This window comes from Molossus molossus, unplaced genomic scaffold (genome assembly GCF_014108415.1).
Source record: "Molossus molossus isolate mMolMol1 unplaced genomic scaffold, mMolMol1.p scaffold_m16_p_8, whole genome shotgun sequence".
Taxonomy (NCBI): domain Eukaryota; kingdom Metazoa; phylum Chordata; class Mammalia; order Chiroptera; family Molossidae; genus Molossus; species Molossus molossus.
The window spans coordinates 63,950,736-63,972,012 of NW_023425402.1; the positions used below are offsets into that span (position 1 = coordinate 63,950,736).

Below are 21,277 nucleotides of genomic sequence, written 5' to 3' on the forward strand. Positions count from 1 at the left end.
ATAGTGCTTTACACATACCAAGTGCTCAATAAGTAAGTTATTAATATTTACTTATATAAAGATGAATCATACTGTTCCAGACATGGTTGATATTCCCTGACCAATAAAGGGGTAAGGACACAAAATCCTCTACTTGTTCTTCACTGTCAAAGGGGATATACTGCTTTTAATACCGTGAGAGCAAAGACCAGTCATGACATCACCTCCACCTGAGGCATCAGAAATAGGAGTACAAATGCATTGTGTTCATTCAAATGACAAAGTGAGGATATTTAAGATATTTAAACCTTTTGTTTTATTTGAGGGGGAAGGAAAGGGTGGAAAAGAGGAAGGAAGCAGAGAAAGACTAGAGATAGTACTAGCTTACTTTACTTAACCAGCCATCAACAAGCAAACGTGTTGACAAACAGGTTCATGATTCTCTTGAACTCAGTAAACATTCTCCCTGAGGATCTACCCTGGACTGGGTACTGTACCGATAACGGGAGATCAGTAAGGAGCACATATTTTAGTACATATTTGATCTAGATCAAACTAGTTAAATTAACTTGAAATTCTCATTCTGTGCCAGTTCTATTTTCTGTACCTCAAGCAGAGTTGTTCACTACTCTGTATAGTTTCTACTGAGTGCTAGTAGGCTATGTGCTTGGAGACTAGGATCTGGGAACAGATGAATGAACAGAATTTAGGTCAGAGGTTGTCAAACTTGATTGATTTTGCCTCAGACACAGCAGAAATGCCTAACAGGTTCCATTTATGAAGCGGATGGATCAGCCTATGTTTATGTCCTAACAATTTAGCACATGTTAAGGACTGCATAACTTCTCAAACCTTGGGATCAAATCCTATACCACCAGTCTCATTTACTGTTCCACACTGATTTTTGTGATACTTGGTTTTTATCACAATAACAGCTCAATACTAAGCTTTGCAAAGATATGTCATCTAAAGGAATCCCACCAAAACTGGGAACTCCCTCCAACTAGTAGTTTACATGGTGTCCAACACATACTACTGTGTTTCCCTAAAAATGTAAAATACCCCACGGTACCTCTGTGAGTGTTGCAGCCCTGGGTGCCTCACTGCACAGTTTGTGAGCTGTGGACTTGGACCCTTTTTCCAAGACTTTTTGTTTTCTATTTAAATGTTTATCTCTTCTTTTTGTTTGTACCTCTACATTAAAAGCCAACCTGATGTTTATCATTTTTTATGGAACATAGTTTATGTTAGGAATATTTAATTACTAAAATTTTTAAAGTTAAGTTTAGAAAATACAGCAAAACGCTGTATTTTCTTCAAAGAAGAAAATAAGTCATTCCTAATTCTATCATCACTGATAACTATTACTAACATGTTGTGTTATCTAGTTATTTTATATGAAGATTTATTATATTTTGAATAATTATGACTAACTGATTTTATTAGACAGTAATAACCTATAGCTTAATGGGTATTTCATATTCAGAAGTTATGACTTGTCTTTAAAGAGTTTTAGGATAAATAAGACAGTTTTAGCTGCTTTTTTTTTTTTTTTTTTTCTGATTTTTAGAGAGAGAGGAAGGGAGAGGGAGAGATTGAAACATTGATGAGAGAGAACATCTATTGGTTGCCTCCTGCATGAACCCCACCGGGGGTTTGGCCCACAACTTGGGCATGTGCCCTGACTGGGAATCAAACCAGCAACCTCATGGTGCATGGGTCAATGTTCAACCACTGAGCCCACACCAGCCGGGCTTAGCTGCTTTCTTCTTATTGGCTACTTTCATTAGTTGAACATTTGCTTGGAGGGCTTGAAGACCCACCCACTCCATACATGAGATAGAGACTCCTCACTGCTATGTTTCTAACCTAGCAAATGCAAGATGTGTTATTTGCACAGTAGTTCTTCATTATAGAGGCACAAATGCAAATAGATTTTAGTGGGGGAACTTTTTTGGTAAGTGGTAGGTGTAATCTCGCGTATTTTTTTAAAAAAAGGCAACAGTCTACTTCAGTACTTTCTAAAGTACTGGATGCACTTTCTAAAAGTAATATATCATGGCTCTATTATGATGTAGTAGTTCCAAAAGATTATTTATCTAATAAGACTTAAGCTGTTTGTATTATTCTTATACCATAAGGAAACTTTATAATTCCATCTTATTTCTAATTCACTTGTTTTATTTTCTCTGCTTTGTAAGTACTAGAAATTGAAGCTATTTATATGAAAATAAGATTTTTGAGTTCATCTGCTTGAGATGTATTTCTTTTCTTTCTTTCTTTTTTTTTTTTTTTTTTTTATCCTCACCCGAGGACTTCTTTGCATTTATCTTCAGCTAGAGCGGGAGGGAGAAAGGGAGGAAGAGAGAGAGAGATAGAAACATCGACGTGAAAGAGACACATGGACTGGTGGCCACCCACATGACCCCAACCGGGGCCAGGGACAAATTGCAACCAAGGTACATGCCCTTAGCGGGAACCGAACCCGGGACTCTCCAGTCCATGGGCCGATGCTCTAACCGCTGAGCCAAACTGGCCAGGGCGAATGTGTTTCTTAACTTTATCTTCTGTCACACTATAGAGGTAGAACTTGAATTGTCAAAAAAGTAAAGTTATAACTTCAGAAAAGAAAAAAATGGCCAATCTAGCTTAGCTCCAGAGAACAGTTAACAAAAGATGGGGTAGAAACCTTACTACAAACATACTCATCTTTAGAGTTTCATTAACACAGTCAGTCTCTCTCTCTCTCTCTCTCTCTCTCTCTCTCTCTCCTTCCCTCTCTTAATCTCAAAAAATAATTTTAAATTCCAATTAAAACAAGTAGTGGCAATACTTTCTTAGTATAGCTGTATTGCCAGAAGTAAATGCTAAAAATACATTTTGTAAGTAAAAGTGGAAGCAAATTAACAGGACACAGGAGTCAACCTGAGAGAGTTCCCAGTAGCCACAACTGGAACAATTTGAGTAACAAAATAGATGACAATAGTGTTACGTTTTAAACTAAAGGAAAAAAATAAATACCCATGAGTCTATACTGATATAATTAAGCAAATAAACAAATGAGGGAGAAGAGACAAATGTTCCTTACAGGAAGTCTAGATAATAAATGTAGAAGGAATGGAGAAAGGAGACTATTCCATTAGAACACCACAGTAATGATTGCTGCAGGCACGATTCACGGATGAATGCTCAAATTAATGAGTGAAAGTTCAAGGAGAAACAGGATGTTTGTATAGCCTTGAAATCTCTCTGTCCATAAAATTATTAATGTTTGTGGTAGTTTTAGTAAATATCTACAAATTCTTTGATACCTTTCCGTTCAGGAAGTGGAGTTTACTTCCCTTTTTGTTGAATGAGGCTGGACGTGGTGACTTGTAACTAACCAGCAGAGTATGGAAAGGTGAAGAATAGTAACTTCACAGCACCGAAACCTGGTGGATACCATCTTCACAAAGTGGCCAGGGTGCATGTCACCCGTAATAAACCATGTTGATATCATATACCTCAGATAGTATGCAGAGAGCAAGGCAGTGAGCAGGGCACTTTGCCTCTCATTTCTCCCCAAAATTCATAACCTCAGTCTAATCATAAGAAAACATCAGAAAACCCCAAATTGAGGAATATCCTACAAAATATATTATTAGTACTCTCCAAAAGTGTCAAGGAAAGTCTAAAAAACTGTCACAGAGCAGAAGAGAACATGGAGATCTGGCAACTAAATGCAATCAAGTTTCCTGGATTGGTGCTTGAACAAATAAAGACATTAGTGGAAAAACTGATAAAGTCTGAATAAAGTCTGTAGTTTAGTTAATTCTGTTGTACCAGTATTAATTTCTTAGAGTTGATAAATGTACCATGATATGTAAAATATGAGCATTAAAGGTAACTGGGATACTGGAACTTTCTATGCTACCTTTACAACTTTTCTATAAATCTAAAAGTATTTCAAAGTTGAAAGTTAAAAAAAAATTTACTGGTGACTTTTCAATTCTAAGGATATTATTTGAGAATGTCTCCAGAGCAAATTAGTTTAGAGAAATCCTCCTCCCCTCAAGCCTATGTACAGTTTCTCTAAAAGAAAGATGAGCTCTTGATAAGAAAACAGCTGGCACAGAGCAAGGGCATACGTTCTAGAGACTTCTGTCCCACCACTGGAAATAGAAATGCATTTTTGCCTACTCTGTGTAGGTGTCCCTTCAATGGTTATTGGCATCAATTCAGCACCAGCAGGAATCCCCAGTTGGGGGTGCAATGAAGAAGGAAGCTGTATTCAGTGCAAAACCTCTGAATTGTGATACAGCATGGCTGTGAAAACAGCAGGGATGTGAGGTGGCCCTGGGGACAGGCCCCTCTCCAGCTAGACCAGCAATTTTCAACCATTGTGCCTTAGGAGTTTTAAAAAGATGCAATACCTGACTATTTAGTCAGGGACACTGACCTCTTTTCCCATAGATTATCAAAAAAGTGACAACAGCCTACACAACAATAAAAATATATATATATATATATATTTTTTTTGGTCAGATTGACTTTTTTTTTTCTTTCTTTTTTTGGTGTGCTACAGAATTTTAGTAATTAGTTTATGTGTGTCATGAGATGAAAAAAGTTGAAAATCACTGAGCTAGATACCTCTACTTAGTTCATTGCTGGTTTCCTCTACTCTGATTCAGTGAGACATCATCAGTGTTTCAGCTCCAGCCAGGGAAACACAGTCTTTGGTGGAAAGGGAAAGTGCACTCCCAGAGCCAAAGGGAGTTGACTTATATAGACAGAACTCCCCACCCCTAGTACCTGATTGGTTCATCTTCATGCAAATGAAGACTCCAAATTTTCACAGTTTGATTGGTCCAAAAGGCACTGTCCTGATTGGTCAGAAAGGAGCAACTCGCTCTGATTGGTCAGTGAAGAAGCTGATGGGGGGGGGATATAGCTGGGCAGCTCCCATTGGATGGGGAAAGCTTCAGTCCTATTGGTTGAAAAAGGATTCCAGGAACTCCTTTATAAGTGCTGAATCAGATGGCAGAAACAGTGCAGGTGGGCAGTTCAGTGCAGGCTTCTCCCTGAAGCACAGTTTGCATGAAAAGCCCCTTTATAGAAAGGGCTACTAGGCTGGGTTTTTTGTTTTGTTTTGTTTTTTAAATTTAAGCCCTGTTAGCCACCAGGAGCCTTTTTTAGTAGGTCTTTTCTTTCTCAGGATCCACACAGGTGAGTTAGCCAACACTGATTGATGGTTGTCTTTTGTGACTTGGTAGTTTGCCCAGCACCTAGGTTACAAAAAGTATTCTGTAAAAACAGTGCAGAGCGGAGCAACTGTGATTCTACTTGCCTTTGCATTGGGCCCTTCATTCCAGGTATTATCATTGAGCTGCTAATTTAAAATCTTCAGAGGTATTAGATTCAGTTTCATCTGACTATTGCAACCCCAGATCGTTGATAGATTCAAATAGTATAAAAAGTGTGGTAATCAATAAAATATGCACATAAAAAAATATTTTTCAATATAAAATAATACACTATCTATTGCTCTTCTTTTTTAAAACAACATAAAATGTCACCAGTGCAATGTAATTATAGATACAGATGTGAAATTCTGATTTATAAGTATTTTATTCTTACTATTTTCAAGTTCTTATTAACTCAAACTAGGATAACGAGAGTTTATTATAGAAATCCTAATGGGGTCCTGTTTTAATAAACAATATGTAATAGGCTCGGGATGATTATTGTCATAGTAATAAATTAGAATTTGGATACTAAAATTGAACTCCTCCACTGTATGCCAATCACTCTCTTCATCTGATTATTAGTGAAAACTGTCCTAATTTGTGCACATATGGGAGGTATTATTTTAATAAGTTAAATATAATTTACCACCTACCCAAATAAGTACCTTGCAGTGTGTCTATCTTGGCAATATAACTGGTGTGATCAATGAAGGACAATGTACTGTTCTTGAACATGGAAATAAGTTTAGGTTAGTATAGTGGAAAGTGTATGCATTTTCTGGAAAGCTCTGTTTTCCATATTGTTAATGCATGCCCAAGTAGATACACAGTTAATAATACCGCTTAATTGTTGTGGTCAAATTGAGTAACACATAATTTATAGCAGTTCTGAAACTAGGAACATAAGAATAATAAGCCAAATGATAAAGACTTGTTACAATTGCTAGTCAGTAAAAGTGCAGACTGTATGTTGTGGATGTAAAATGCATAAGATACAATTTTCTTGACAGATGTTTCCAAAGTGTACCTTTCATGTCATCATGGTTTTTTTTAGTGAATTTCCTTGTAAGGTATTTAAAAAAAATAAGCAATGTTTCACTTCCTAGTTTTATATTTAATTACAAAGTTTACTGGTTGGCTACTATGTGCCAGGCACTTTGACTTACTACTGTTCCAGTATCTCAGTCAATTAGAAATTCCTTTGCCTATTTTAGAAGTTAGACAGTGGAAACTGAAATGTTTAGAAACTTAACCTCTGTTAGAGCCTACATATGGCTTAATAGAAATGGGTTACCTAACTGAATGAGTTGCCTAGTACTTGAATATAAATAATTTATCAAAATAAAAGGAGGTATATCCTTGGAAAAATTGAAGGGGAATTGAAACTAGAACAATGAACATTTGAGAATTAATTGAACAAGTTTGTTAAGTGAAACATCACTGTTTGGGGCAGGTCTGGTTCCACAGCCACTGAATGTATTAGACCTGTTGAAAATGCAAATAGTCCAATCTAGTGTGGTACTCATTAAGGGAAAAGGAATACAATTTGAAAGTTTTTATGAAGACATGCACTGTCTAATCTGTGTATTGAAAGCATCTTTTAAAATTTGTTTTTCTTCATATTTCTAGGTGGTAGTGAATATGTGGATAGAAAAATGAGAGCATTTCAAATAATGCTAATGAAGTTAAATGATTGCAATCTACCATATTGTGAGGAAAAGTTGTTAGCTGAGAAAGATGAGGACAGAATTAAAATATTACCATGACTGGCATTTGATTTGAAAACTGCAAAGATAAGCTTAGGTTCCTATTTATGAAAACTGTTCTCACAGCCTGATGAAATAACTTTTAAAAGGTTTTACAGTTACCATGGATACTTGTTAGCTTTGATGGAGTAAGTTGTAATCCATATTTAATCATCTGAGGTGAAGTAGCCAAAAAACCTACCAACTAAAATCAAAAGTAGCTTCATCTCTAAATTCATTCTCGTTTGGAGGTAAAAGGGTAAATAGCCTAAAGATTAGATTGTTGGTTAATTATCACTGTTTGAAAAGCAAGATATTTAGGATGCACATTGCCTGAATGTGATTCTAATGTTACTTTTTATGTGTAACCTTTTCTTTTAACTAGTAAATGGCATTTCTTAGGATTTGACGTAGGAATTTAGACCTTTCTAAAAGTTGATGAAATGTAAGCAACAGACTCAATTCCTGAAAGCCGTAGGGATACAGACAATATTGAAGACATTGATTCCTATGGTAACATATTTGCCTTTGGCCCTGAAGTGCCTGGTTTCTGCTTAGCTTCTTTTAATTGCTTTATACTGACAGCTGTTTTTCACAACTGTTTATAAAATGTCAGATTAATGAGCATGTGTACAAGGGAGCACACACCATAGCCTTGGGCTTGATTGACACCTCAGATGACAGAGAGCTCTGCATGAAGAGCTACTCGTGGTATTTGGGCATTTTCTAGTGTATGTCTTTCACATAGTGGAAGCAAAATCCTTTCAAATGATTTAAATGCTTTCCCTCGATTCTCTTTTAAACCAGGTGACAAAAGAGCTAAAACAGTATGACAACAAAATTATAGAATGCAAATTTGAGAACAACAGCTGGGTCTTCATGAGACAGAGAACAGACAAAAGTTTTCCTAATGCCTACAACACTGCCATGGGTGAGTATGACGATCCACTGATGCTTGTTACATTAAAGAAAAAAGTGAAGGTGTTAGAACCAACATGTGCAGTCTGTGGTGTTCTGCTTAATGGGCAGTCCTCGGATCCCCGCCTTGCTCACTGGGATCAGGTTGTACCAGGTCTGTCCCTGGTGGCTCCAGTTGGTTTGTACGGTCTTCTCTTTAGATAGACCTGTGGGCTTGTGCCCATGTGTCCAAGAGAGAAGTGTAAAGGGCAGGATAATGGGCTGTATACAAGTTGAATTTGTTGAACAACAACAACAAAAGCCATGATAATTTTAGTTCTATTCAAAACTATAACCATTATTTGCCAGATGGTAAAAGACAAAATTAGCAGGGGAAAATGTGATTTCCAGCTCCTAAAATAGCTTTATAAATAATGGAGAACAAAGTGAATGAAAGCCATTTTTTAAAAAAACACACCCTAAAACCTACTCTTCAGTCCTTTGGAGTGTTCTTCGGGTACAATATGAATACTTTGGGAATTCAGAATAGTAAATTTCTTCCATGGGGAACAACACAAATTCCTCAGGTTTATAGAAACATCAGTGCAGTTGCTCTGGACTGCATTTTTAGGGGAATTGGAAAAAAAACAGATAAAAACCAAAATTAAAGGTCAGTGGAATCGTGCACTTTTAGAGTGTTCAGTCATTGGTGCTGATGATTATATGATAAGCTTATGAGAAAATATAGAAATTGCCAATTTGTGTTTTGCAGCTTAAAAGTTACTGTTAATACATTTAAAGGTTCTTGTTGGAACTAGCAGATCTATTCAGACAAGATGAATTAATTATGAAAATTGAAATAATTAAGCCAGTCTTTCTTTCCCCCCAAAGCAAAGAGGACTGGTACTAAATTTTGATCACATAAGAAAAGATGCTTTATGCATTAGTAATTTTGTTATAACACCTTACTTCAAACAAGTTATTAAACGGTGATAATATTACCTGCCAGCTACAGTGAAACCTGTTTATCCAGTGGGAATGGTGGCTGATGCTGAGCTATTCTCAGTGTGGACTGTTTTCTGAGAGAAAGACCGAAGGACTATAGCATGTATTTTTTGTGTGTGAATTTTAGTTGAATATGGTCTGTAGTGTGATGCACTATTCTAGATTGAAATCCTGTAAAAACTGTTTTGGAGGGGTAGAAAGCCATGGTGAGAATACATGCTTGTAACCCAAGTACTTAAAGTTTTGGTCTAAAATTAATAGCGCAGTGAAGAATAGCCACTGGAAAAACACTCATTTTGGGGTGGGGGAGGGAGGAGAACAGTTTAATCTGAAGCATGTCACTCAAGTCGGTAAAATGGAAGTGTTGACCTTACTGGGATGAAAACCTTTCCCCTTTCTCCTCTCCCTGTGGTGAGTCAGCTGCCTTAATTAACCCTCACGTGAGACACGTGTCTCCCTTTGTCCACAGCTGTGTGCAACAGCATCTCAAACCCTGTCACCAAGGAGATTCTGTTTGAGTTCATTGACAGATGTGCAGCAGCTTCTCAGGGACAGAAACGAAAGCATCATCTGGACCCTGACACAGAGCTCATGCCTCCACCACCTCCCAAAAGACCGCGCCCCTTGACCTAAGTCCTGCCTGACTTCAGGATTGAGAGGAAAGATGAGTGAGGAGAAATACTCTCACCCCATTTGCAGCCAGAGAAATTCAACAAAGAATGTGACTGGATATGGATACACATTTGAATTTTTTTTTAAAGAAAGGTATTGTAGCCAGGCTGTAAATATTTGACGTATTTGTTTCTTAGTGCTACAATAAATACATCATGGACTTAAACATTTTATTTATACTTAATAAACTTAGCCTTACCTTGTGGAATCTGAACACTGAAATATCCAAAAGTTTGAACAAGATTGAAATCAATGAAAAAGAGGCCTTGTTTATATATGGATAACTTCTACCTTTAATTTATAAAGTTAGCGATCTGGAACTGTGAGCACCTAGAACACTTTTTTTTTTAGAAGTTGTCATTCAGCTAAAATTTTCCTTTTAAAAACTTTAGGCTAGTGTTAAACATTCTTCCTATCATTTATCATGGATTTTCTCTATTTCTGAGATTCTTGTATTCAAAAACAAATGACAAGGTTGTTAAGTATTGTCTATATTAAACAACTTGGTCTGGCTTTATCATTTTAAGAAGTTTTTTTTGGAAATGTAAAAGTGGAAAAGTAAAGCTCCGTTTTGTGAACTACGTCCTTTCTAAAGGAAGTGTGTCGAGTATTTGCATCTGCTTCTGTTGTTTGAACTACAGTGTCAGATCTCCAGTGTCCATTCGGGCAGTGCTTTTGAGTTTGTTCCTAGAGCTTAGATACTTCACCTATTGTTTCCTGGGAGACATCTTCTTAAATGCCAGGGTGACTGCTTTACCTTATGGTGTCAGCACATTGTACATTGCATTGAAACACACAGCTCACTGTGATGAAAGGAGTGATATCAAACACAAGCAGTGTTGTGTTAGTTCCCTCAAACAAAACAGCAAAGGAAATGCCAGCTGACTCCTTTGATTAGAAAGTGGCGCCAGTGGAAGAGAACGCTGTCATGAGAAAGTCCTCTCCACTGCCACGCACATCAGAGAGCAGGCAGCTGCAGACTGAACATCTAGAGGCCGAGACGTTCCTCTCCACAGCCAGAATTCTCTCTTCGTTTTCTTCTGGGAATGCTATTTCTGTTGTATGTCTGAATTTAAAAACATGTACTGGTAGATAATGGATTTAAAGAGCAGCTAAATTGGTCACCTACCTTTGTTGAGAAACTGTTCTGATTGGTTTTTGAAGGAACTAAGATATAACCGATTAGAGGCTAATATATTTATTTTTAGAGGTACAGGTTTTAAGTATGTATTTAAAGTTTTTCATGATCTGGACTTTATATACGTCTATGCATATATATGTGAGTATATGCAACAGTGAATATTATTCTACTAGTCCAGTCAGATATGAAAATCCAAACGACTTGCCTAATAGACTGAATATCTGACATGATATTCTATATGTTATAGCACAGATGAACCAAAAGTGTATTTTTATTCACCTGAGTTTTAATGTTTTTAAGCAAAGTTTTCTCTTGCAGTGCTTTTCTATATGAGATGGTATCGTGCTCAGGCATTTTCTTTTGTTGTCCCCAAGTATAAAATGTATAGTGAATTTATCCCAAATGCCATTTTTGGATTTCTCTCCTAGAGTGCTTTTGTGTGTTTGGGTGCTGAAGGGATCAAAACATCCAACTGCCACATGACTGTGGAAAGATGGAAATTGTCAAGGTTCCACAGTATCTTGTACAAAGCAGATCTAAAAAAAACTCCTATGCAACTGCAAACAGTCTGATATCTCCTTCACCAGGATTGATGACTTTTCACACCATACGTTGCTTTCTCCCGAGCTTGTGTAAATGCAGGGCCCTTTTGCTGATGTAAGAGCAAACTTTTGCCAGTGATCTTTAATAGAGTTAAATGTTTATGGTAATTGTAACCTTTTAAATGAGTTATGTGAAAAGAGCATCTCATTTTTAATGCACCCAGATATTTTCTCCTTGCCTTTGTGCATTTTCCAGCAGTTACCTTTCTTAGTTTTTCCTTTCTTTTCAATTATAGTGAAGTATAATAGTTGGTCTTATAATTAGACCCCTTTAGCCCCTGAACACACGCTACCATCTGCAGTATCATAAAAAGTCATCTAGAAAGTAGGGGGCAGGTAGGGAGGAGGTGGTTCTAGAGCCAGGGTTTGGACCATCAGGAAGGAAATACTTCCCTTCTCAGCCCACTTCGCAATAACTGTTTTTTAACACGAAGTTTTGTAGCAAAAATAAGAAAACTTTGCTTTTCTGAGTTATCACATATAAAGCTTTGGCATTGTGTTTGGAAAGATACGGATGACTTGACTGCCTGGATGGTTACATTTGTTTCTGTGAAATGCTCAGAAAATGCCAGGACATTCCTTCTCTAATTGTACGTCAGTGTGCATTGTAATAAAACTACTGACTTAAAATAACAGAAAGTGTATCTACTTTGTATCACTTGTGAAGATGCCTTTGTATCCTCTTATTGAACTGATGATTTTATGTCCCTTCTGTTGGCTGGCATCTAATCCTTCCCTGTCACCCATACCCAGCCTAATCTATTTGGTGTCACATTCTAAAAATTAGCATAAAGATTGGAAAATCCTGTTTTTCTTCCTGAGAAACCAAGACATTTGATTGGTATAGGAGGTATAGTTTGCACCTTTTGTTTTTAGAGAGGGGCGGGGGGGGGGGGGAGAGGGAGACACACACATCTTCATATGAATTTAAGTATAATCTGTTCACCCACCTCATTTTAGCACTCTATTGTATGGGTAGATATTTTGTTGCTTTATTTTATTTTATTTTATTTTATTTTATTTTATTTTATTTTATTTTATTTTATTTTAATCCTCACCTGAGGACTTTTTTTTTTTTTCCATTTTTTGTTCAGATAGAGTGGGAGGGAGAGAGAGGAAGAGAGAGAAACATTGACATGAAAGGGACACATCAAGTGGCCGCCACCTGCATGACCCAACCAGGGCCGGGGACAAACTGCAACCGAGGTACATGCCCTTAGCAGGAACTGAACCCGGGTCTCTCCGGACAGCAGGCTGATGCTCCAACCACTGAGGCAAACCGGCCAAGGCGTTGTTACATTATTTTTAATGCATTTAATTTTTTAAAAATACTCAGCAATAAATATTCTAAAGTAAAGTAGTGACCAACATTTTTGCAGCATCGAATTTGCCATCTTTAAATATTTAAATGATACCACTATTTTGAACTACATCTACAGTTCTTTCTGGTCAGAAAACCTGGAAAGTCAAGAGCCAAATACTTTCAGATGGAGAAAACTAATGTGGTGGAGAAAACCCTGGGCTAGACATAGTGACCAAGTCCAGACTGACTCTCACTGGATCTGTGTTTTCTCTAGAACTCGTTTCTCCCCTCCCTCCCTCATCTACAGAATGCCCAGATTGGACCAGATGATCAAAAACAACTTTTCCAGGTCTAACATGACTCTTGTATGAGACAATGCTTATTAAGTGTCCTATCGTACATTACTGAATATTTGCCAAGCACAAAGACTGTCCTAAATACAACCACTCTGTGCAGATGGGTACCTTATTAACCTCATTTTCTAGGTGAGGAACCTGGCCTTCAGAGGGTCAAGTAACCTAAGATAACATAGTTGTAAGTTGTGCGCTGAGACAAAAACGTGGGTCTTTCTGTCTCGGCGCCTGAGTGATTGCATGGTGCTCCTAAAAGGCTGTTCCCGCCTGCATGGAGGGCTGCTTACCGCCGGGCCGACTGTTCACACTGTTTCTTTGGGACTAACAAGTAATAGGCATCAAACACCTCTGTCCAAAATAAGGAGACAAGGTTGTTAGCAGAGAAGTAAGTACATTTTAAGGACCTTATTTAACCACTTATTTAACAGTATTTAAATGTGTGGAGGCCATGAAAAGTTTAGTATTTTCATTAAGATGCTAAATTCCAAAGATGTCAGTAGGACAAAATAAGTGATAAGATTACACACTGGGCCAGCAGTTTCCTGGTTGTTGTGGTTAGCTGTCAACTCCGACGCCTCGGCTGGTCGATGTCAGCCTTGGCGGACCCAGCTGTGCCCCTTCCCTGCCTGGACCCCGCTCCTGACCCTGTGCATGGAGTAAGGGGGTGGAGGCACTCGGCTTCTCAGAGAAGTTCACATTCCCCAAAATCAGGGCATAGGTCTGGATTGCCAATATTTGGCTATGTCGGGGTATTTACCAAAAAATTTTATTGCCATCATTTCATACAATAAAGGGAATCTTAACACCCAAACAGGAAATGGGGCATAATTCGGAAGACAAGACATGCCTTTACGTAGAACAAGTTGTTTTATGAGAGACTTGCTACACTGCCCTTTGCTTCTACATTTCACCCCAAACTGGTGAAAACTTTGTCCCAGACCAGTGTGATTGCATAGGTGGAATTCCTAACAGGAACTGGTAAGTGGGCAGGGGGCCAGAAGACTCTTGGGGAAGAAGCAGCCCCTGGTTCCACAGCTGCAGCTCACTTGTTTGGCCAGAGTTGACCACAGTAAAATCACCTCACAACACTTGATTATACTGTGCTCTTGTGACGTAAGGCGTATAGGTGAAAAGTGAGATGAGCTGAATGAAAACAGCCAAACAAAATGAAACCCTCGGCTGTTTGAGGTACCAAAATACAACACAGGAAAACAGAGTTTGACAACATCTGACCAAGAGAGGCACCAGTTTTCACAATTTTGAAGCTGGCAGACAGTCTGTTTTTCCCTTAGATCACTGCTACCAGAATGATCCTTCAGTACTGCGAACCTGGTCCTGTTCCTCCTCCTCCATGAGGGTTCCTGGCCCATGACATCAAAGGCCCTCTGAGCCCTGGCCCGTGCGGCTCAGTTGGTTGAGTGTTGTCCTGTGTGCACCACAAGGTTGCCGGTTCTATTCTCGGTCAAGCAGTAGTTCTTTCCCCAGTCAGGGTGCTTGCAGGAGGGAACCGACCAATGTTTCTCTCTCATTGGTGTTTCACTCTTTTCCTCTCTCTTAAATCAATAAAAACATATTAAGAAAAAAAAGCCCTCCTTGATCTGGCCTCAGCCTGTATGTGCAGGAGTTGATCTAACGCCTGCTTTGTGATGCAGCAGGGTGCCTGCCATTCCCAGAGTGCCTGCTTTCTGTACCCAAAACCCCCGGCCTCCTTTAATCTCAGGACCAAGGAGGCCTTCCTGCCAGATCCCCTCCTGGATCTCCCACTGTGTTGTGATGGTCTCCCCTGGCTTCCCCTCCAGACAAGGGACTGTGTCCTCTCGGTGACCTGCAGCACAGGGCTTCGCAACAGTGGGCACTCGGTAGTAATTAGGGCAGGAAGTTCAAATGCCCCTTTGTACATGCTGTTGTGACTCAGTCCAGATGTGTTTGCTGCTGTCTGCCTCGGTTCAGCCACGTATAAACATACAGTTTTGTCCCTCTACCCTCATCGTAAGAAGCACCAACTACGCTTCTTACTTCTGACATTTCTTCAGAGGCCGTCTGTGATGCATCTTGTGTTTAATCCTGCGTAGAAGGACCCTGTGTTGTTGCCCTTTGCACGGAAAATGAGTACTTCAGAGGACACTTCTCAGCAGAAGAATCTGAAGCAAGTGACCCCGACACACTCTGAGGGAGGCACGAGGAAAGGAGCGGCTTTCCTGGTGGCTTACGATTTAGTGCAGTTTCGCTGAGCTTGCCACGTCTTAACCTGGAAGGCTCCTGCTACCCACCTGCTCCCGCCCAGCTTCTGCTGTTTGCAAAGAGAAGTCCTTTGATGGCTGCTGTGGCTTTTGTGACTTATACAAATAAACACCAGTTCCCGAACCCTTAGTGTGAGTGGAGCTTCTAGCCATGTCGGAGTGCAGAAGGGAAGTGAAAGATGTTTTCGTTGCTACTATAGAAGGCTGTTTTCCAGGATCTGAAGGAATGAGAAGCTTCACCGTGTCTGTAGAAGTCCTGCTTCCCTCCTGAAGGCCGCAGGGAGCACCGTGCACTGTTCATCGAGTTGAAACACACGTGTGCTCGGGTACACCTTGAAGATGAGGGCTGCGAAGACCCCAGCTGAGCCACGCTGCAACCGACACGATGCTATAAAACTTTCCTGAAAACTCTACACCTAGGTGGGAACTACACCTGAAGACATCACAGACAGTTGGGATGGTGCAGGGGGCAGGAAGTGACCTCAGCCTTGGTGGATGGGTGGGATGGATGGGGCAGGGTGGTGTGGACAGGGAATATGGGGAAGGGGCCTGGGAGGGTTTATGCATAGCTTGTGAAGGATGGTGGTGGGAACATGGCTGTAATCACTCTGTCTTCAACCCAGTAACCAACTTCCTGTGGCCCCTTGATCTTCCAGCGTCTGACCCATTGCTCTTTCCCCTTTCCTGCAACATGCGAAGGAGGTGATTGCACTTGCTCACTCATCCTTCCCTGCTATTCTCTCGAACCCACTGCCAACAGGTTCTCCCTCAGCCGAGACTGCTCTTGGCACCACCACCGCGGCCCGCTGCGGGGTCACAGCCACTCTAACTGACCAGTCGGCACCATCGGCGTTTGACCCAGTTCCTCAGTCCCTGTTGTTTTGCTTTTGTCTTCACTCTTTTTAATGAGAAATTTCAAACACATGAAAGTAAGGAAAATGATAACATGAACTCGTGTCTATCCAGATTTAGCAATGATCAATCTGTGGTAGTCCTTGTTTAGTTATACACCAACTCGTCCCCCACTCTCCTGCGCGCGCGCGCGCACACACACACACACGATTGTTTTAAAACAAATCACAAACTACTCTCCTTGTTGAACCCTTTTTGCACTTGGCCTCCAGAACACGACAGTCTCGTAGTTTTCTTTCCTCCTCCCTGCTGGTCTCACTGGCTGAGCCCTCTTCACCTTCTCGACCTCTGCGTGTTGCAGTGACCCGGGCTCGGTCCACTGGCCTCTGTCTACACGCTCTAGGAGAGCCCTCCTAATCTCTGAACACTAACATCATCTACACACAATTTCCAAATATATTTCTAGCCTGGATCTTTCTTGTGAATTCTAGACTCAAATGTCCAAATGACAACTTGACATCTTCCCTGGGTGTCTGTCACCTCAAACTTACTACATTGAAAACGCAACTTTCCTCCTCCTGGAGATGTCTTTCCCTTCCCCAGCCTTAAAGAGCTTAGTTAATAGCGACTGCATTTTTTCGATTGCTTCAGAATCATCCTTGATTCTTTCCATTCTCTGACCTTCATGCCCAGCCCGTCAGCAGAGGCTGTTGGCACTACCTCCACACCACAACGAGAATTTAACAACTTCTCAATCTCCCCAACGCCTCTCATCCCATCTCTTGCATAGAATATTGCAATGGACTCCCAAATGGTATTCAAGATTCCCCCCTCCCCCCACTATTTCCCACATAGCTGGCCTGTAATATTGTTTAGGACATGTCACTCCACTGCTCAGAACCTCCAGTGCCTTCTGCCTCCTTCAGAATGAAACAGTACATGTGTGTCATAGTCCACAAGGCCTGCCGAACCTGGCTCCCAGCAGCCTCTTGGGTCTCATCACATCCTCCTTACTCTGCTCATCCATACTGGCTCCTTTGCTGCTTCTCCAACCACCAAGCATGTGCCCACTTTAAGGACTTAGACCCTTCTCTTCCCTTTGTCTGAAATACTCTTCCATATCCATCCATAAGGCTCACTTATTTCATTCAAGTCTCTAGATGAATGCAACCTTATCAAAAAGGACCTCCTGACCATCTCATCTAAAATACCATGCCCATCACATCTGTATTCTTACCTTGCCTTATTTTTCTACATGTGCTTATAATCTAACATCTATGTTTACTTATTTACCTATTGTCTGACTCTCTAGAATGTTAGTTCTCTGAGATCTGAGGACTTGGTTTCATTCACTGCTGTGTCTCCAGCATCGAGGCCAGTCTGGCACAAAGTCTAGGCATTCAACCACTAGGTCGAGAATCTATAAATGAACCAAGGTTGCATAGTTAGGCTGGGGACTGATCATGGATGTCTGGCGAAGAAGTTAGGATAAATTTAACCAACAGTAAAGAGCTATTGAAAACTTTTAAACAAGGGAGTTCTTGCCCTGGCCGGTTTGGCTCAGTGGTTAGAGCATCGGCCTGAGGTCCAGAGAGACCTGGGTTCAGTTCCCACTAAGGGTACGTACCTCGGTTGCAGTTTGTCTCCGGCCCTGGTTACGTTGTGTGGGTGGCAACCACTTGATGTGTCCCTTTCACGTCGATGTTTCTCTCTCTCTCTCTCTCCCTCCCACTCTATCTGAACAAAATATCGAAAAATGTCCTTGGGTGAGGATAAAAAAATAAATAAACAAGGGGGTTCTTTGTGAGAATAAGCTGGTCGTTGTCTAAGGTGGCCGAAGAAGAAAAATACAATGATCGGCCCGGTGGGAGGCTGTGTAAGAATCCAGGTGAGAAGTAAAGAGCCTAGAACAAGGTGGAATCATAGAGGAGATGGATGTGACAGGCATTCAGAAGGGAGCGCCATCAAGATTCAACAATCAGTTGAGAGGCCAAGGTTCCCTCCAAGGGTCTGTGCTAGGTGAGGGAGTGAAGTGCCCTTAACAGAGGCAGGGACGTGAGAAGAGCTGCTGATTCGGGCTGGTTTAAGAAGGAGCCTCTGGGCTGGAGGCTGTCAAGAGATCCCAGTGGAGCTGTCCAAGGAGCAGGCCCAAGTTGAGAGCTGAGGCGTTGACAGACCACGCAACAGTGCTGGTAAAGCAGGGTGAGTAGCAGGTGTAGAGTGAAAGAGGGTTGGGTTTCCATGTTATGGGTGGAAGGAAAAACAACCAGTAAAGACAGTAAGGCATCAGTAAGTAAGGTCACATGCAGATCAGGAGAGTAAGGCCTAGAAGTGAAAAGAAGCTAAAGAAGGGAGGGCCCGCAAGAGCGAAGAGAGAATGTTTCTTGATGGAATAGGCAGGAAATAGTTTTGACTGCTCCAGGAAAGTGATGGAGAGCCAAGGACTGAGCAAAGGGCCTTGAACTTGGTTTCTAAGGGACTTTCAAAAGCACTATGGGGATAGCTGGAGTCAAGGGAAAAACAAGAGACAATAGGAGGACGTGAAGGTGTTGCTCTTGGGGTTTAACCTGTGCCAGCGGATGGATTCATATTCTGGTTACAGGGGGTGTGTTCACTCTGTAAGGTTATGTCTTTTTGTTCACTCTGTAAGGTTATGTCTTTGAGCTGTCCAGAGATCTTCCCAGCTGCTGTTTCAAGACAACCTGCTGTGTGGCCAGAGGTCCGCTCAGCCAGGAGGGCTTGGTCTGTTGCCTCCAGGGGAGAGATGCCTCTGAGCTCCTGAGAAGGATCACCTCTGGGTCCCGCAGTCCAAAGCAGTGACCAACATCAAGTGCACGTGATGTGCTGCTGCTCCACGGGGACACTGGGCAGGGCCAAGCGCAGAGCACCACTGCCCCGCCCGGACAAGCTGTCCATGGTGCTGCTCAGCACACAGCCCTGAGGGTGGCTGATCAGGATGGGGCTCTGGAAGGCTGGTGAGGGCTACATCTCTGCCTTCATGCATGCCACTTACTCATGCCTGCGATGGCTGACAGACTGTTGAGTGGCATTCATTTCAGGGACAAGGAGACTGCTTTAGCAATGCACCTGCATCGTGCACGTTAGGATTTCACTATTATTTAGAAATAATTGATGTAAAAATAGTCCTATTGGACTAGAGGTCTATTTGCTTCATCACAAGAAATGTCAGCAAGATATTGTGAGAAATTTGTACATAGAAATAAAGAAAATGTTATTTGAGTCTTTAAATATAATTTCTACTGTTGACATTTTTGAAAGGTTGCAAAAAGTGGTTTTAATTTTTTATTCCCAACATGTTCAAGGTTTCTCATTGATCGTGACTCTCAAGAATTTAAAGAGATTATCATTAAAAAGTTTCTATCAGGATTTAAGGACATATTTGAAGCATGAAAATCTCATATAAAAAGGGCAAGTTCATGGAAGCAAGCTCAAGTTTCTCATTTAACATTTTGAAAATATTTTGTGGTTTCTTACAGAAAGCTATATCTTTTCTAGGACTTTGTATTTTTTTACTTTTTCTTATCATAATTTTATAACATAAAGAAAATGTAATTGACTTTTTATCCCCAAGGCCCATAGAGCCACCCTAAGACTTTGGTTTATCCCAAGGTGTCCCTCGAAGATCGACATTTTCTGTGTTTGCCATGATGTGAAAAGGGCTGGGAGCATTGTTCTGGTGGTCCAGGGTTTGAGATTGGCAAGGTGAAGACAAGATGGTTGATAAGGTGAGGGACTTTATCCCAGACTGAGAAATTAACTAAAGTCAGAAAGGGATGATGGCTCGAGTGAATGGGAAAAGTTAAGGGGACCAGATCCTGGGCGCGGAGTGTGGAGCCAGCTCCAGCAAGCTGGGTGGGGTGGGGTACCGAGAATGGCAGGGCGCCGTTTTCCATCTCTCTCTTATACTTGTATTTCCTTTGCTGCCTCATCCCAGTAGCAGGTCATTTTTGTTATAAAATAACAGAAAAACGAACTCACCTACTTTAGATAACGGAATAGTCCAGAAAGCAGGAATGACTTCAGGAATGGCTTGATCCAGGAGCTTTCCATCTGTCAAATTCTAGCAAGATTGGGTTTTATATGGCAGCCCTTGGTCTCTTAAGAATCACATTTCAGTTAATATCCATCATAAAGGACAAATATTTCTCTACCAACAGTACCAGCAAAAGTTTTGTTGTATCTTACTGTATCTGGTTGGGTCGTTTGCTCATTTCTTAACCAATTACTCTGTTAAGTTGGAGGAAGATCAAGTTTTATGTAAGGAAAAGAGGTAAGCAGAGAGTTTGAAGAAACAGATGAGACTCTAGGGAGTTTGTGGTAATAGACACAGTCAAGTTACCCAGGAACAGTGGCAAAGGTTTATCTAAAGTTTGTCCTGGTTAGAAATGTGTTACCCCAGATACATTGTTGATGGGATCCAGCAGAGTGGGCTGTTTGCTAGGTGCCAGGGTTGGAGGGAGCCCGGGAAGGCATGGGCAGAAGCGATGGCAGTGCCCTGGCACCAGAAGCAGGGCTGCTGTTCATGGGGCAGGAGAAGAGGAACAACAAGCAGGAGGATCGGTGGATGGAGGAGGTTCGGAGAGGAGGGAGTTACTTCTTGGACCCTGATCACCTTCTGGGATCCTCCCAGAGAGAAGAAAAGCATGAGACTCAGTTCGAGCTGGAGTTACCTTCAGGAAATACTAGGTGACATCATAAGGGAAACACAGCTGGTCCCCGACTTTCCGATCCCCAGCTCAGTTGGCCTTATGCCCTGTCGAGGTAAAGATGGGGATGAAAAAAAAAATTGCCTCCAATTAGGGAGACAATTTGACCTTTGACAAAGCCCATAGTATCCCAGGGGTGACTCTACTTTTAACCTTCTCCCCGTCCTGGAGCTTGAGCCAACCGGAGTGCTCAGACCCTGAATCACACCGGAGCACTCGGGCGGAGGAGTTACCCAGGGTGAGGCAGAGACCACAGGCGCTGCTGGTGGGTGCCCGCAGTTGCGTAACCCACACTCGTCCACGTGGGCAGGTTTGATTTTGATTGCCATAGAAGGCAAAACATCTTAAAATGAAGTTGAGCTATCTTTGGGTAGGATGCAAAACCGCCCATGGGTATATCACATCAGAAACGATGTGTGATTTCTTCCAGTCCCTCAACGTGAAAAAAGAGGAACAGATTTAACTGATGCATTCTAAAAATAAATAAATAAATAAAGTCTGCTTTGCGCTTGACACCAAGCATAGACGTCTCAGGG

The 21,277-nt window shown here is 41.1% G+C and overlaps 1 protein-coding gene across 6 annotated transcripts in view; it reads left to right on the forward strand.

Annotated features, from left to right (window-relative positions):
- RNGTT (RNA guanylyltransferase and 5'-phosphatase) overlaps positions 1-15,448 on the forward strand; it is a 262,608-nt gene extending 247,160 nt beyond the window's left edge. The window contains exons 17-18 of one of the 6 annotated variants that reach the window (XR_004957608.1): positions 7,757-7,880; positions 9,321-9,403. Coding sequence is in view for 5 of the 6 variants with exons in the window: in XM_036248259.1 (XP_036104152.1) it covers positions 7,757-7,880; positions 9,321-9,484 (288 nt within the window). In the remaining variant the exon portion in view is untranslated. Of the gene's footprint in view, positions 1-7,756; positions 7,881-9,320; positions 11,222-15,362 lie in introns of those variants that run through there. The other 5 variants (XM_036248259.1, XM_036248258.1, XM_036248260.1 and 2 more) reach the window with 5 other exon arrangements.
- The last annotated feature ends 5,829 nt before the right edge of the window (positions 15,449-21,277 follow it).